This window comes from Ctenopharyngodon idella, chromosome 20, assembly GCF_019924925.1.
Source record: "Ctenopharyngodon idella isolate HZGC_01 chromosome 20, HZGC01, whole genome shotgun sequence".
Classification (NCBI taxonomy): Eukaryota; Metazoa; Chordata; class Actinopteri; order Cypriniformes; family Xenocyprididae; genus Ctenopharyngodon; species Ctenopharyngodon idella.
In genome coordinates this window covers 32,168,533-32,187,486 of record NC_067239.1, presented here as the reverse complement: position 1 = coordinate 32,187,486, position 18,954 = coordinate 32,168,533, and the positions used below count along the sequence as shown (strand labels likewise).

Here is an 18,954-nt window from a genome sequence, read left to right as displayed (position 1 = left end):
AAAAACTAATTTTAGTACTGAGAGGCGCTTAATGTGCGTATGAGAACAAAATCTGTAAAATTATGCGCGATACGTGCAATCTCACACCGAAATTCAAGCCTTGTAACACCAACAATATCCATCCGGAGCAAATTAAATGAGGCAGGTTTGTGTGTCGACTCGCTCTTGGAGAGATGAGAGAAAGAGAAAGAGCAGCTGGTATCGTGTATCTGTTCTGCAGAAAATTAGTATTGGAAGTATTTCAGATATTGATATGTATTGAAAAATCAATATTTTTGACAACTGCATTGCGCTTAGTTTATTATTTCAGATGCCTTTTTAAAAGACTACATTTGAAAAACGTATATATTATATATAAAATTCAACCTGCCAAAGTGGCTGTATGAGTGACTGCGTTGCACGCCACTGCTGAAATACACCCGCATTTGGCGCATTGGTGTTAATGTCAAGGCCTGGGTGTAATTATCACGCAAGACTCTGTTTCCAGCTGTGACCTCGATATTGATCAGACGTAAAGATCTCGTTCATTAGAGCAGAACTGAATCCATGCCAATGAATCTTACGTAATTACTGTCACCACGTTTGATCTGTTTGTCCTCTTTTCACTCTTCTTGTCAGAACTGACAGGCGTAGAAATGCTTAAACATGGTTTATCTGAATACTCGATTCTGATTGGCTGGAAGGTGTGTTCCAGTCAGTTTTCATTAAAGTTAACTATGATAACACTGGTTCACTAGTGGCTAACTTTAGACTGACAAATGGGTCGCAGATATTTGGAGAAAAAAGCTAAATATGTATTTGGGCTGCTAAGCGATTAAAATTTTGAATCTAATTACATGTGCTGATTAATTAATCATAAATTAATCACACATTAATTTTGGCAGAGAAATTACCCGCAAAAGATAAAGTCATAATTGAGAATAAGCTTCAAATTGACATTACAAAAAGTAGCTTTAGAAAGTTTTTTTTTTTTTTTTTTTTGATTCAGCATAAACTTTTAAGGTCTTGGCACACTGAGTCTGAAATTTTTGCACGTTAAAAAATAAATACGACCTCAATCACATTTACACACTGCCTCCGAAACTTTCTTCCTCGTAAAAAAATTCGGATCAGGTTCAATTTTCTGCGTTTTTTGTATCCGTAGCAAGCATTTTGAGAGGTGTTTTGACAATTCAGAGCCACCGTACAAGCGAACACCAAAATCCAGAATGGAGTCTAAAAAGTGGCTCCACTTCGTCTCGCAGCACAACGAATTTAGTTCTGGCCAAACTATCCCCAAAATATGAAATTATTATTTTTTTTTTTTAATGAAATGATATTTTAAGTAAAAAACTAAAACTGCCAGTAGGTGGCAGTAAATGTCAAAAATGAGTTTATTCATTCGATTCGTTCAAACAGCTGATTCATTCAGGAATAAGTAAACGTCTCTCTTTATGAATGAGTCATTGAATCATTGTTTCACCCGATTGATTCACTCCAAATGCGAATTCATTCAGAAACGAAACGCCGCTGTGTGCTGCTCTATTTTCATTTGCAGAATCCTGCAAAAAACAGACAATATTGTGTCTAAAATAACACAACTTTAACTTCTTGTTTATTGAACTGTTGCATATAATCTATCATATTTGCACTCGTGCTATTCTGGACAAAAACAACACTCGTGTGATATCGCTTAACTATATCATATATGATATAAATATGAGACAACTCATACGTTGGTATCTTGAATTTTAGGGTCGTTATATCATATGACCCTAATTATTCAACTAATCCTTTAATACAACTAATATACTTTAATATCCAGTGCAAACTGCTTTCTCTTCCTCTTCTGCGGTGCCGCAGAGAGAACCAATACTGTGTGTGTAATCATTTCATATTACATTGTCTTCCCCTTCAGGTGTTTACTGTCCTGCATCTACACATTACTGTTACTCATGAAAATCCAAAGAACGAGAACAGCTGAGATCATATTTAAAAATGCAAAATGACATTCAGATCAGTTCATCGGTTCAGTTTCATGGCTGGTTCCTCCATGACATAAATCACTTAGATGTTCACATGTTCTCTGATCATGCAAATCACATGTTTGCAGTGAAATACATTGCGTGCTGTGCTATTAAAAGTAGTATGCAGCATTAATCCTTTCTGATAGTAGTACGATACAGAAATGTCAGAAGACGTTGCAGAAGACAACATCAGTTCTAGCGTTTATAGCTTGACATTTCAGCCATTCATCATCAACTAAAATGCAGTCAACCAAACATAAATGTTACACTGCTCAAATTAAATGGTCCACAGTAAATCAGCGTGCCCAGCGCCCAACCACACACATTTTTGTGTATGTGAAGGATGCTGGAACACGAGTGAAGCCTTGTTTACATAATGAATAATAATTTAGCAACTAAAATATTACTTGCAAATATAGAAACATACTTGGATTCTTGCCAAATGAACGAGGTGAGCTCATCAATTTCGCTTTAGCCTAAAAAAAATTGTTTTGGCTTGACTTATGTTGATTATAATGAATGACTATCTAATTTATGTTTTATATTATAGTTTAATATATAATTTTTTCTTTATTTTTCATTCTATTTCTGTTCTGAATACCGATAAACTTGTTTTCGAGGGAACTACAATAGACCTATGAATGTTTTGTTTTATTTACCGGTATTAAATATACATAAATTAATGTAATTGATTGCAATTACAAGGTTAACAGGTGTTATAACAGGTGTGTGTATATATATATAATTATTTAGATAGATAATATATTGATTTAGTAACATAAATGCATCTGAAATGTTCCTACATTTGAACTTTGACTATCTAAAAGTGGCAGAATATAGTGTAAAATATAGACAAATGATGATTTCCGTGATTTTGTTCATTGTCCTTATTGCTTTGATACAGATAAAGGCTTTATTCCTCAGAGCTTCGAGGTTCTTGTAGCAGCTGCAGGTGTTGAAATGCGGTTTCCTGTCAGCGTTTCGCTGCGGTCGCTGTTTATCGTGCATCTGAGACGGGCTCTTGTCACAAACTGTTATGTCATCGTTTTTTTCTTTATTTACCATCAGCAGGGCGATGGTTTTATTTCCGGCTGAAACCCTACACAGGTAAAGCCAAGATATGATGTTTCTCGCAAAAGGATGTGTTTTAGGGAAACGACACATTTACTGTAGTAACTGTCAGGATGCCGTACGTGGGTCTCATTTGTGCGTTTATCAATAACATTATGATGCAAAAAGAGCATGATGATGTAAGAGTGATGCTAGGCTTTTGTGGATGGTTACCAGGGTGTTTTTAAAAAGATTAATTAAATCGTTAAAGTTTTATGCACTCATTTTATACCACCCCCTTTTTATGATTCATAATTTTTATTTTCTTCAGTAGGCAAAACAATACATTCCATTTACAGATAATTAAGTGTTTATTACCACCCTTTTTTGATAATAAATGGGTATTATACAACACAGAATCTAGAATTATTAAAATTTAATTAAACTATTAAAAACATAATCCAGAACAGACTACGCAGAATTTCTGAAAAAGTAAATCACATTTCATAGGGCACAAATATTGTTAAAATTTTATAAACTAATAAATTGTTAAAGTTTTATGAATTCAGTTGATTAGACATCATTTTTGATTATTAATATTTTATTTCCAGAAAACACGACATTTCTAAAAAATAAATAAATAAATAAATAAATAAAAAAAATTTAATAGGCCACTATTGTTTTTGTTAAAATGTAATAATAAATAAATAAATTGTTAAACTTTCAAGAATTTAATTTTTGATTATTAAAATGTAATTAAACCATTAAAAACATAATCCAGAACAGACTATACAGAATTTATGAAAAAGTAAACCATATTTCATAGGGCAAAATATTGTTAAAATTTTAATAAACTAGTAAATTGTTAAAGTTTTATTAATTCAGTTCATTAGACATCATTTTTGATTATTAAAATTGTATTTATTCCAGAAAACACAAAATTTCTAAATAAATAAATAAAAAATAAATAAAATAAAACTAAAAAAAAAAAAGAATTTCATTGGCCACAATTGTTGTTAAAATGTAATAATAAAATTATTAAATTTTTGATTGTTAAATTTTTTTTTATTCCAGAAAACACAAAATTTCTAAATAAATAAATAAAAAATAAAATAAAACTAAAAAAAAAAAAAGAATTTCATTGGCCACAATTGTTGTTAAAATGTAATAATAAAATTATTAAATTTTTGATTGTTAATTTTTTTTTTATTCCAGAAAACACAAAATTTATTTAAAAAAAAAATTAAATTAAAAAATAAAATAACTCAAAAAATTCATAGGCTACTATTGTTGTTAAAATGTAATAATAAATTATAAAATTGTTAAAGTTTTAGGAATTTAATTCTTGATTATTAAACTTTCATTAAACCATTAAAAACATAATCCAGAACAGACTATGAAGAATTTATGAAAAAGTAAAACATATTTCATAATGCACAAATTTTGTTAATTTTATAAACTAATAAATTGTTAAAGTTTTATTAATTCAATTGATTAGGCATCATTTTTGATTATTAAAATTTAATTAAACCATTAAAAATGGAATCAAGAAAATCCAGAAATTTCTGAAGAAATAAAACCCATTTCATTGGCCACTATTGTTGTTAAAATGTAATAATAAATTGTTAAAGTTTTAAGAATTTAATTCAACCATTACAAATCCAAAAAAAAACAAAAAAAAAAAACAGATTTTATAGGACCCTATAAGTGTATCTTACATCCGCTTCTGTTTACATTATTAACACACACTTCCTCACAATTCTAAGTATAAGAAGTGCACGTGTCGTGTGAATAGCTGTTATTTATTGTCTAAAGCCGAGGTGATGTATTGCTCTTCACCAGCTCTCTGCAGGACTGGTTAGCAGTGTGAAATATCCCATAATCTGCATGTGGCCTGCATGCGGCCAATCAAATCCACAGGTCCCGCCTTCTCCTGCTCCCACCAGCCAATCAGCAGCCTCCTCAGACGGCCCTCTGCTGGTTAAGATCACATGATCTCCTCCAGCCAATCGGCAGCCTCCCTTTGATGGGTGACATCACTAACTAGCTGCTTCCCTCCAGCAGCGGAGCTTCATTTTCTGCTGAGAGTGTTTGTGCTAAAATGGAGGCTAACAGCTCAACTTAGCCGGCAGCCGTATCGCGCCCGTTTGGACTGATAGATGTTGACATGCTCTAAAGACGAGGCCAGGATGGTTCTGGATGCTCCGAGCGCGAACGGGCCCTTTCAGCCGGTGGCCCTCATGCACTTTAGAGGTGAGACGTTTGTCTTATTGTGTCTGTGTAGGAAGAGAGCGACGAGGAAGGTTGCTATGCGATGATTTGTGGCCGCCGTTACGAAGGCAGAGGAATTTTCAACGTCCAGTGGGTTTTATTTTGAAGGATTTTGGTGTAGATTCAAATGTGTTTGTTTGAGTTTCCTGCTGTTTTTGGCATATGCTTGCAGCGTTTTTGCATGCATTTGTGAGCACACTAGATGCATTCGATGGCCAAAAATGCTGTTCAGGTAGGTTTTGAAACGCAGCCTGTATGTTGCTCGGGTAAATGTGGAAAACTCTGTTTACAATGCGCTGCTGCTGGTTAAGGAGGAGGAGGAGGAGGAGGAGGAGGAGTGGGTCTGTTTAACTAGTCCCATCCCCCCTCACCAGACCACTGATGATGTCAGGGGAAGTGATGTCACAGCTTCAGGAAGAATGCATGCATGCTTGCTAGAAACTGCATCCTGACGGCCAGTTTCTTCTGCTTTACGTTTCCTTTTCTTCATGTGTTTGTAATTATCCATGCATTTGTTGCATGTTTATTGCAATGCTTTAAATATGCTGCTAGATGCATGCATACTGACATACTGCTCTCACCATTCCTGCAGTATATAGTGTGCATGCTTATGTAAATATGCATAGAATATCATTCATCACACTGGAAAAGCAAGGTCAAGCCGATTGCATTGCATTGTGGGATGCAGTATTCAATGCATGCAGAATATTTGCATACTTCACATTTCTCACGCAGTACATTCAAGGACTGAAGTTGGTTGTTCAAATGCTTTCTCGATTGAATCATCTTGTTTCGAATCAGATCGAGTTGTTTATGAATTGATGCATCAGTCAGACCCGTGTTGACATGGGCTCACATGTCAGTGTCATCGCGGTGGTGTTTTCACAAGTAAACCACAGCTGCCACTCCCATGTGCTTAAAGGGAACCGTGAGTCGAGTTTCTCACAGGCGTGACCTTTACAGATCGCGTTCAGTGTCAGGACCAAAATAATGAAGGGGTTCATATTATTTTAGACCGTCTATACTTGGTATTAAGATTCTAGTGATCTACATTAAATACAGGTGTAAATGGGGTCCTAAATTCTTCGTTATTTTGTGAAGAATCACTGTGCAAAAATAAAACTAAAAGAAAACCATGTGATGTAAACATTTACCCAAAAAAACCCAATACGATATGCAAAAGCACTTTAACCTGTACATATGAAATAATTGTCTGGAAAAAATCTTTTTCTTTTTTATATGTATCATATTTGATACTTAAATGCCTCATATAGTCTGATATATTGAGAATATGGAGGGGAAAAAACAGCTCAGTTTTATTCAGAGGCCCAAACTGAGCAAAAATATGCAATTTGGTGCGTATTGGAATTTATATGGACAAAAAATAAGATTAAATTCTGATGCTTGTAATGCAGTTTTGAGAGCAAATTTAGATTTAGTCATAGTCTTTTGACTAAAATGGCATTTAGTTTTAGTCATATTTTAGTCATAATTCTAAATATCATAAGATTTTAGTCAGCTAAATCTACAATCGAATGTGTTTAGTTAAATTGTAATGCTTTAATTAAGAATTTCTCTAAAATTTCCAAACCCATACTCCTGGAGAAAACATCTATTAACATGTAGATATAAGTATTAAAGTTTGAACATGCGATGCAGAAACAGATTTAGCTGCTGTGATATACAACTTCTTTATTTATCTTAAAATTAAATAAAACCACTTCTTTTCAATTAATGATACATGTATTTATTCTTTATAACAACTTGCATACATCATTCTTTATTCTTTCAAGCAGACTGTATAAATTATTAAAGCTATGAAAGAGCAGTGAATGCTTTTCTCTTTTTCTTTTGGTGTTTGATTAATATTAAGGGCACAGACAGCATTAGGTTTATTAGGCTGCTGTCACTTTAAGACCGAATGCGCGGATCCACTGATGCACATACGATAGTCTCACAACTGTTTACGTTCTCTTAAGACATAACCGACTCTGTTTATGTGAATACTCTCCAAAATGGACATTTTGACTTAATGTTGTGTGTATTTGTCATTCAGATGCGAAAGAGAGCTCAATTCAGTACTCGTGCGCTGTATAGCTTCCTGTATACGCGGCTGCGCGCTTCGGGTGTGTGTGCACAGAAAACTGTACTGAATATAGTTCTCTTTTGTGTTGTCACGCTTTATCAGATCTATCCATATGTCTGCTCTTCTCTTTCTCCCAGAATTTTATATTTTTGAACATTTTATGAGGCATGCATCAAGGGTATGCCAACTCACGTCCCGCCGGATAGATCAGCACGTTACAATTCAAATGTTGGTTATGGCCCCTCCCTAACATTTTTGTCTCATTTTTATTAGTTGACGAAAATGTCAGTTTATAGTTTTTGACATTCAAATCTGTTTATTTAGTCATCTTCTCATTTTCATCTGTGAAAAAATGTTGTTGATAAATTATTCGTCAACAAAATTAACACTGTTGTAATGTAAATCAATGAGATCTTTGTAACATTATCGCAGATACTGACATGAAATGCATATGAAATATCTGTCAATAATCTTAGTAAGGTGATATTTAAATTAGTGGTGTGAATCATTTGGTACCTATTCTCGATTTTGAATCAAATTTCGATTTGATATATGCATAGATTGTTACTTTTCCTATTTGACGGCGGTAGACGGTTTAATCAGTCTTGAAGAAAAAAATCCCACTGAATTAAATGTGAACCGTGTTTTTCTTCTCATTTTAGTCAACCCAATATTATAAAATTTAAGCTGACTGCGATCATTACACACATGACTGGCAGTCTTCTGTAATTAAGCAAGGCAGGCAATTTTAATTTACTTTTGATATTAAAATAGGAACAAAGAAGCAAACATTAGGACAAATACAATAGAAAAAATATACAAATTAAATCAACTTTAGGTTTTTCCAGGTACAGTAGCCTAGGTTTATTTAAAATGTAGTAAGAAATGCTACAAAAATTGAATAATCAAATGTAAAAAAAACCAAACACTGTATAGTCTTCACTGTACAAATATAAATTGAATTATATTAAAGATACAAAAGTGATTTTAGTCAAAAGCAGTGAGTTATTTTGTTTTATTAACATTAATAAAACAGACGGCAGCAGTTTATGATTCTGCTGTCCCTTTAAGATTGAATGCACGGATCCAATATACTGTTACACATCCGATTTTCTCCTAACTGTTTACATTCGCGTAGGACATAACAGACTGTGTTTGCACGAATACTCCACACGATGGGTATTTTGACATAATTGTGTGTGTAATTGACCATGTAAGCGCAATAAGATGTGAAAAAGAAGTGAATTCGGAATCGCATGCATCTGAGAAGAGGCATATTTTGAGTCCTTTTCTACAGCTTATTGTGATTAATAACACTCTAACATGTTCACCCTCAAAAACCTAGATGGCCGTCGGCGGCCAGAAAGAACTATCATTCTAAAATGTTTAATAACTTTTGAACCGCTAATCCAATCTGTATGCTTTAAAATGTACCGATTCTCGGCTTTCCAGTGATATCGCATTTATCTCATTCTGACATTCAGAGGCTCCGTGGTGAGACTGGTTATGTCATCAAAATCTGCAGCATTGATTCGTTAAGGCAATGCATGTGGTTTGTTCCAAACAGGAACGATTGTTGATGCCTAGTCCCGCCTCCTATGCCCAGATTGGTTCAAACCATCATCATCTCAACCAGTAAACATAGGTTTTGGTCATCTGAACCACGATACTATCATGTTTCTTTGGAAGTATGAATAAGCGCAAAGTGAAAGTATTTGCGTGCGCGTGTATCTGCGTGTATGAAAACAAACACAAAAATTACAGATTTGAAAGAGAACACTCATGTTACAAAGCATGACTTTGTTTTATCCTCATGTTATGTCAGTTTCACATCAGATAAGTTATTGCAATTTATGTTTTCAAACGTGTCTCTACGCAGTGAACCGGTGCAATCAAATGCAACGCGAACGTGAGGAGTACAGCCACAGGACTGCTCTGTTTGGTTGTTATATTATCTAAATACTTATTTTATAGTTTGTGAAGATCATTAAAATTAATAGTTCAGTTGAACTACTTATTTTTCTCTTTCATTTTGTGTGTATTTTGTGAAAAAACTGTTTTTATTTTCGTTGCACAATTTTCATAATTGTTTTCATTACTTGCAACACTGTTTGTTTTTATTCATGTTCAGATTGAAAAAAATATTTCTCTAATAAGTCACTTTTGCTTTAGTGTTCTGTTGTATAACATTTTTTTTGTATTAATTTTACTCCCTGGTCTTTTTTGGACACAGATTAGGGATAAACAGGTGTACTTTATTTATTGATAAAGAGTAATATTGTAGTTTTATCTAGAGTAATATTGTAACAAATGGCTATAACTTGCTTAGAGATTGTTAAATTTATACAAAATTTCATGTGAAAGTTTAAAACATCCAAGTATAACTTTTTAAAAGAAAAAATCCAAACTTCAGGAAGTTTTGTGTGCATTTACAGTGAAAAACACTAGATTTTTGCTGGCGTTTTTTTGAAATTCTGGGAATTTTATCCATTCTCAGACAAAATAAATGTAAAATTGGCACTTTAAATGAGCTAAACGGAAACTTGTCCTGTTTATTATTATATATAGCACTTGATGCTGACTGCTAGAATGGGTTAGAAAACCAGAGAAAAGTGCAGGTGAGTCAGGTGCCCAAAAATGCTCTAGGTCTTTAAGGCTTAATAACTTTAGTAGTACTGCAACGTTAAAGAAGTTAGGGTTGGGTTTTTGTCCCCCACCGCTAATCTACATTAAATACAGGTGTAAATGGGGTCCAAAATGCTTTGTGATTTTGTGAAGAATCACTGTGCAAAAATAAAACACTGCCAATCATGTGCAGCTTTAAAAGAAAACCATGTGATGTAAACATTTTGAAAAGTCAATGCAGGAAAAACACAATACAATATGCAGAAGTTCTTTAACCTGTAAATCCTGACATATGAAATATTTGTCAGTTTTTTAATTGGAACAGTTTTTGAACCTTTAGACAAAATATTTCAATACAGTTTGCATGTGTGTTTTATGTTATTTGATACTTTTGACTCATATAGTCTGATATAGTGAGAATATGGAGGGGGAAAAAAACAGCTCAGTTTTATTCAGAGGCCCAAAATGAGCAAAAATATGTCATTTGGCTGATATTTATGGACAAAAAGATGTAAATAAATGAGATCTTTATAACAGTATAGCACATAAAATGCATATAAATATTAATATCTGCCAATAATATGTCTTAGTTTTCTAATCAAAGCTCTGTAGTTTTAAAACATATAATGCAATGCAGTACAATGATGATTGAGAGATGAACAAATAAACCTGATAATCATATTTGATACTTATGATTTTTCTAATAAATGATGTCTGGATAATCAAGTAAACTGAAGTAGAAATATTACTAACAATATCAAAGTTATTCTTATGTTTATTTGATAAAAATCAGTGCAGATTTGACAGCAGAAAGACAAGAGCTGAAGGAGGTTTGTACAATTATACTAAAAGACTTTTACTGGATAAAACAGTCTAAACTATCAATCAGACGACAGAAGGACTGGAGGAGATTGCGTGCCTTAATTCATGTATCAAAACAGTTGTTTTTGAGATGGTCGTGTTTGATTAATTCTCCTCTTCTCCGTCGCTGCAGATGTTCCTCCTGCCGAGCAGGAGAAATTGTTCGTGCAGAAGCTGCGTCAGTGCTGCGTGCTCTTCGACTTCGTGTCCGACCCCCTGAGCGACCTGAAATGGAAGGAGGTGAAGCGGGCGGCGCTCAGCGAGATGGTGGAGTACATCACGCACAACAGGAACGTCATCACCGAGCCCATCTATCCTGAGGTGGTTCACATGGTGAGCTCACACGAACACACGTTGAGCGCTGTTTTGAAGCATTGAAGTCTCCAAAATCCAATTTGAGACAAAGCACCCGAACGTTCAGAGAGAGTTTATGAAACGTGTCTTATGCAACCAGAGGAAAGTTCCTGAACTGCTTGAAGTCAGCATGAAAGGGAAGTTTCACTCGTTTTCTTTCCTATTGTGCCGCATATTCAAGTGAAATACTTCTGGAACAAGAACAAATGTAGGGCGGGGCTTGATTTTGTCCTATTTATGTTGCTCATTTCAAACACAAAGTGCTTTATTTAAAAATAATCATTAAGAAATAAAATGGTAACACTTTACAATAAGTCCCCATTCGTAACGTTAATGCTTATTGTTAGATAGTGATAATTAATGCAAAACAAATCTTTGTTAACATCATTGTTAGTTCTTGTTAGCTCAAGTCCATTAAATATTAACACACCGATTCTTGAGATAAGGGACAAAACATGTCCTACACACAAAAGCCCTCTTTATGTTAAAAATAAATTCATCAAAATAAAAATACTTCAAAAAATTACATCTAAAGGAAAACGGGATACTCAGGACATTCATTGCTTTTATTTTTAAATAATTTTGTTAGTATTATTTTAAATACATGCTCTAAAACACATGTAATTTAGCCTGTCCTCAGCATGAGGTCACAATGTAAAATTGCCAAACAAAGTGTATAAAATGCAACAAATTCAAAAATATACATTTAAATTGAAAGGCAGAGATCTGTAATATATCAAACAATACAAAAAGTAAGACTTGAATTATATTTTCCCTTAAAAAAAAAAGCCTATCAAAGTTTGCGTCAACCCCGTCAGGATTTTTTATAATTCTGAATAAATCAGGCAATGTTATGGTCATCTTTACCTCTGAGGAGCACTTACTATTTCCTGCACATTGTGGATCTCACAGCAGGACACGCAGTTTTATATTTTTTTTATATTTTATACAAACAATGTTGAAGTTTCAGTGGTCACAGCTTTAACATGTCAACTCCGTCATCCCCGTGTAATAGTTTCTGTAAATAGTTGTGGGATAAATCTTGGCATTTTTGATCTGTTTATTAAGAGCGCTACAACTGAAGAAAGAAAACAAAAGTTCTCAACTGTACAGCATGTGGTTAAGAAGGAAAAACTTTAAATTTTGTCAACTCCGTCAGATGTCAACTCTTTATGCCTGATGGTTGACAAGTGCTATCAAAAGTCTAATGTGACTTTATGTTTTTTGCATATGGGGAATTCTTCTAATGTTGTTTCATAATCCTATTTACATATACTGTATATTTGGCCCCAGCTAGACCTTTGTCAACACCGTCAGTTTTTGTCAAAATACGGACAGTATTTGTCCGTATTTAACACCGTCAGGTGAAGGTTTTTGTTAATTTTGAAGGAAATGCCTTATTCTTTTTTCAATTCATTGTGTTAAAATATTAAAACATCAGCTGAACTACATGATATCATGTCTGATTTACCTAAGTACATTGGTTATATATGTTTAATATTAAAAAGGAGGTTAGAGAATTAAGGAATTTAGGAACTGGATTGTTCATAATAACTCTAACCCAAGAAAAAAAAAATTAGAGAATTAATTTTTTTCACTTAGCTCCTTTACTGAACACCATTATTACATAATTGAAGACTTTACACTCTTGTTAGATGGGTCAAATTAAAATATCATGCTTTTTAATGCGTCTGATGGAGTTGACACAAATTAAGTTCCAAAGTGAATAAATGTACATTTTTAGAAAAAGCATTTTCAGAAAAACCTGTTCCCTTACATGGTTCATTAGCTGAGACATTTGTCTACAAATATATCAGTTTAAAAATAATGTATTATTAAATAATAAAAACTACCTTCTGTGTACTACCTTAAGTGTCCCTTATCTCAAGAATCAATGAACATATTAATATTGACACTTTTAATTTTAATAATGTATTAATTAACATTAGGAAATTAAGATTATTAAATGCTTTTCATATTATATTTTTATATTTATATTGGATTTCAAAATAATAGCAGATGATTAAGCAGTAAAAAAAAAAAAAAAGATTCTAATAAAAATTTATTTGAGAAGCGTGAATAAGAGAAGAATTGATATGATGATGCAGTGAAGGCACAGCGGAAAGCTTCTTTCCGGTGAACGTGAACAGTATATAAACCACTGACACGCGTGGCTCGGCCATACAAGGTGGTGTTGAGCGTTTGGGCAAATCTGTTGGCTCCTCCAAATCAGATCTGTCGTTTTGCCATCCTTTTAAGGGGCCGTTTTTGGCCGAGAGCTTTGCGTTTAGCACCAGAGAGTCGATTGACCTGCCGTTGGCCTCGGTGCTTCTGCCAGCTGCAGTTATTCCAGCGCTGAATTACATCTCTTTGATATTTATTAGAGCCTGCAGCTGATGTTAAGCCGCGGCCTATCGAAGTGCAAATGGACTTGCGAAATAAGCATGATAATATGTTCTCAAGCACATTTCCCCTTAAAAACACACACACTTTGATGATTAAAGCCAAGAACTTCAAAGTGCTGCGATCGGGAGGATTAAAACCTTTTCTTATGATTCATCTGTGCCACGATTCATTAATCAACCAGCGCTGGTTAGTTGATAAAGACCTCCAGAAAGTTTGTACAGAAATTAGTATATGTCTGTTCTTGAAACTGTAATCATGGAACTGATTATAAATCTATGTACACACTCTTGTCCATTTCAGTTTGCAATCAACATGTTTCGGACGTTACCACCATCATCCAACCCAACCGGCGCAGAGTTCGATCCAGAGGAGGATGAACCCACGTTAGAGGCAGCTTGGCCACACCTGCAGGTGAACACTTTTATTCAGCAAGGATGCGTTAAACTGAACAAAAGTTGCAGTAAAGACATTTATAATGTTTCTGTTTCAAATAAACGCTGTTCTTTTGAACTTTCTATTCATCAAAGAATCCTGAAAAATAAAATGTATCACAGTTTCCACAAAAATATGACTGTTTTCAACATTGATAATAATCAGAAATGTTTCTTGAGAAGCAAATCATCATATTAGAATGATTTCTGAAGGATCATGTGACACTAAAGACTGGAGTAATGATGCTGAAAATTCAGCTTTGATCACAGGAATAAATTACACTTTACTATATATTCACATAGAAAACAGCTGTTTTACATTCTAATAATATTTCACAATTTTTACTGTATTTTTAATCAAATAAACGCAGAAGAGACTTCTCTCAAAAACATTAAAAATCTTACTGACCTCAAACTTCTAAATGGCATTATATATAGGCCTGTTTTATTTAAATTGTATGTATACATCATAGTATCACTTTTATTTGTTAATTTAATAAAATCATTTATAATTAATTATATTGTTTGGTAACACTTTACTTGAAGCCTTTATGTATAATGCATTATAAAGGTGTTAAATGCATTATATCTTTTCATAAATAATTTTAAGCAAAGTTGAAATGCATCATAATATTTGCAGATTCCTTGTTACATCTGAAACTGGTTGTTTGTTGTGTTTTAATGCATTATACTTTCTAAAAGTGTGTTAAATTAATAGATTAGTATTATGATATATTATAACTGTGGTTACAGTTATTCATGAGATCATACAATGCATTATAAGGTGCATAATTTATACATTAAAAATACATCTAATGCATTATATATAAAGGCTTTAAGTAAAGTTTTTACTGTAATACATTAATAAAATCATATAATTGAGAATAATGTGTGTAATTAAGTGGACGCATTAGTTTTTTCTTTAATACAAAAATAAAAAATATTTGGGGGGGTAAAATGTGCTTAATTGTCATGAAATTATTATTATTATATAATATAAAATATAATAAAAAATGTTTAAGAATAAGTGTTCTGTGCTTTGGATAAAAGTGGCCACTAAATGAGTACTTATTTTTCTTTCCACAGCTCGTCTATGAATTTTTCCTGAGGTTTTTAGAGTCACCAGACTTTCAACCCAACATAGCTAAGAAATACATCGACCAGAAGTTTGTGTTGCAGGTATGTTGAAATGAACTCGTCATATGTGTTCAGGTTTAGTTTGTCTTAGATTTTCTGTAATCAACTGGCATTGAAAATCAATTAATCGTTGGTCTTAAAAATGCAAAATGCATGTGCAGGACTCCAAATATCATGTGCACATAGCAGTTTAAATTAATATACTTATTCAGTGTGAGAGTTTCTATTTCCCTGCATTAATATATTGTAAGTTTGCTGTATTTAATGCATTTGTGTGTGTTACCCTCAATAATAATGTTAGTTTTAAAGGGTCATGAAACCGTGTTTTAGTTTTGAAAAATGCTCCAAAAGTGGAGAACAAGAGTTTTATTTTGCTCTCATTGAGTTAAAAGCATTAAAGATTCCCACAAATGCATGCTGCACTTCACTGTTACATGCAACAAAATCATCAAATATATTATACAAGCTCACTGTAAATTACACAAATACATGCATATCCTGTGACAGCAATAATTTAATGCACAAATAACTGCACAGACATTGTGCATCAAATATATACATATGTGAACACGCTGTAGCATTTTTAATAACTTCTGAGACTGTTGTTTTGCAGCGTTTATTCAATCAGTTATATTAATTATGAGCTCTGTGAGGAAGTGAACACTTTTTACAAGTTGAAGTCTTGTAATTATGGTAATTACAACACGGTGTGCGAGACACAGATGAGTCATATGTGCTATAGGTGTAAGGAAAAAAACCTCAAAATCAACAGATGCTAACATTGTGCAGTAGAGCTGCATGATTCTGGGTAAATTGACAATCATAATTTTCTTGTTTAAAATGGAGATCACGATTCTCCCAAGATTCTGAGAAGAGAACTAATCAAAACATGCAATTTACTGGAGGTTCTGACAAAATGTTAATTGCTGCAAATATTTAATAATTTGGATTAATTATTTTCTTTAAAAAAATCAATTTTAATGAATGATTCAATGACTCACTCATAAAGACTTCACTTGTTTCATTACTGGATGAATCAGCATTTTTGAATGAATCTCTTGATTCAATGACAAATACATTTTTTTAACAGTCACTTGTGTGTGTAACGATGTAATGATTCAATCATTATTTGAAGCATCAAGTTTCTTTCAGAAGGTTTTTTACTCTATTTTGATCTCTACTGTAGACATCAGTGTTTATATCTGAACTATAAACTTTTATCCCAGTACTACTGTGATCATCTGAATGATTGTAAGACAGAAATAATGATTCTGTGTGGTTTGTGAAGCTGTTTCATACCTATTAATTCAGCATTCTATAAGTGAAATCGATTGATGTTTGGTGTGTGATTTGATTGCAGCTCCTGGAGCTGTTCGATAGTGAAGACCCTCGAGAGCGTGACTTTCTGAAGACGACTCTCCACCGCATCTACGGAAAGTTCCTGGGTCTCAGAGCTTACATCAGGAAACAGATTAATAATATTTTCTATAGGTGAGACTCATGTGATCTTAGAATAACTGTATAACTGTATAACATCCAGATGATGAAATTAATTAATATTGTTTTACTGCCCACATGACCTTGATTACATTAGATGAAATGTTGTTTCAGAAACAGTTTGATGTTTTGAAATATTTTTTTTCCCCTTTGGAATAATGTGAACTTATTTTAATGAAGAGTCTATTTTGATTCCATGACTTTTAAAGAGCCTGCTGTGTGTATTATGGGTTTTCTGTTATAATTATTGTTCTGCAGATTATCTGATTTTTATCTCCATGCAGGTTCATCTATGAAACAGAGCATCATAACGGAATAGCCGAACTACTGGAAATATTAGGAAGGTATGAAACATTTTTTCCTGAATAAAATCTATCTCTGCTCTCAAATCTGATGGGATGAGCAACATTGAAGCTGTTACTGTTACACACACACACACACACACACACACAGCTAATTTGATGCAGTATTATTGTGCCAAATCTATGGAATCTTTTTTCTGCCTCAGAATAAAAAACAAAAAAGGTAACCGCTACTTTTTCTCTCTCAAACTTTTTTCTCAGAATTCTGACTCGCAAGATCCACAAGTCGGAACTGCATGTAGTAAAGGCGGGAATACTAGATGTAAAGTCGGCATTGTGAGATGTAAAGTCGGACTTGTGAGATGTAAAGTCGGACTTGTGAGATGTAAAGTCTGAATTTTGAGACACAAAGTCAGAATTGCAAGCCGTAAATTCGGAATTGCGAGCCGTAAATTCGGAATTGCGAGAAATAAACTCAATTGCGAGATGTAAAGTCAGAATTGCAAGATGTAAAGTTGGAATTGTGAGTCGTAAAGTCGGGATTGCAAGATGTAAAGGCGAATTGCGAGTCGCAAAGTCGGGATTGCGAGAAACTCAATTGCGAGATGTAAAGTCGGAATTGCGAGACGTAAAGTTGGGATTGCGAGAAATAAACTCAATTGCGAGATGTAAAGTCGGAATTACAAGATGTAAAGTCGGAATTGCGAGTCGTAAAGTCAGAACTGTGAGACAAAGTCGGAATTGCGAGATATAAACTCTCAATTGCGAGTCGAATTGCGAGTCGCAAAGTCGGGATTGCGAGAAACTCAATTGCGAGATGTAAAGTCGGAATTGCGAGACGTAAAGTTGATTGCGAGACAGTCGGAATTGCGAGATGTAAAGTCGGAATTACAAGATGTAAAGTCGGAATTACAAGATGTAAAGTCGGAATTGCGAGTCGTAAAGTCGGAATTGCGAGACGTAAAGTCGGAATTGCGAGTCTTAAATTTAGTATTGTGAGATGTAAACTCTCAATTGCGAGACGTAAATTCAGGGTTGCAAGAAATAAATTCTCTTATCTTTTTTCAAATTTTTATTCCACGGCGGAAACAAGCTTCAATACAAATCACTATGTTCTTTGGCGAAATGGCAACTGATATGGCATAACCTTAGGTTAATGATCTACTTACTGGAAGTTATGTATCATAATGACGCTATTGGTGTCTTCATCATAAGTTTTATGAGAGCGGTAAGACACTTGAGGCCGTGTATTAGTGGTTTCAAACACTGGTTTACAGTTAACATACATGTTAGTCGTGTTTACTCTGCTGTCGACCTTCCTGTGTTCATATTATCGAGTCATTCATGATCTGACGTTCGTTCTGAGTTTTAGTGCGTCTCGAGCCTCATTCATGATGAAGTCTTTGTAATTATTTTCTGTTTCAGAATGATCCATGTCTCTTTCTTTCTCTTTCCCACCAGCATAATCAACGGCTTTGCCTTACCGCTGAAAGAAGAGCACAAAATCTTCCTTTTAAAAGTTTTGTTACCTTTGCATAAAGTGAAGTCACTCAGTGTTTATCACCCACAGGTACGACTACTGTGTGTACATGATTTATTGATTTATTTTATTTTTTTTTTAATTGTATTTTTGTAGCTTAAGATACAATTAGAAATAATGCAGAAGATCTGTTTGTTTCATTCTAACTAAGCACATTTTTCATATATTTTTCATGTGTACTGTGGTTAAAAAATAAAAATTCAAATATATATGTAAATGCATTAATATTTATTAAAAAGAAAATTGTAGTTGTCTTGTATTACTTGAATTCAGCATTAAGAAAGATGTTCATTGAGTAAAATTGGAATTACAAACAAACTCAAAAGTGAAACATCCATATGTATTATTGAGAATTTTCATAAAAATAATGTCCTAATATAAAAAAAAA

The 18,954-nt window shown here is 33.5% G+C and overlaps 1 protein-coding gene across 4 annotated transcripts in view; it reads left to right on the top strand.

Annotated features, from left to right (window-relative positions):
• The window catches only part of ppp2r5cb (protein phosphatase 2, regulatory subunit B', gamma b), a 31,398-nt gene that overhangs the window by 4,020 nt on the left and 8,424 nt on the right, over positions 1–18,954 (top strand). For 3 of the 4 annotated variants that reach the window (XM_051874270.1, XM_051874272.1, XM_051874271.1), the window contains 6 exons: positions 11,033–11,232; positions 13,960–14,070; positions 15,177–15,269; positions 16,588–16,718; positions 17,009–17,068; positions 18,488–18,596. In XM_051874270.1, coding sequence (XP_051730230.1) covers positions 11,033–11,232; positions 13,960–14,070; positions 15,177–15,269; positions 16,588–16,718; positions 17,009–17,068; positions 18,488–18,596 — 704 coding nt within the window. Of the gene's footprint in view, positions 1–5,063; positions 5,310–11,032; positions 11,233–13,959; positions 14,071–15,176; positions 15,270–16,587; positions 16,719–17,008; positions 17,069–18,487; positions 18,597–18,954 lie in introns of those variants that run through there. The other variant, XM_051874273.1, reaches the window with a different exon arrangement.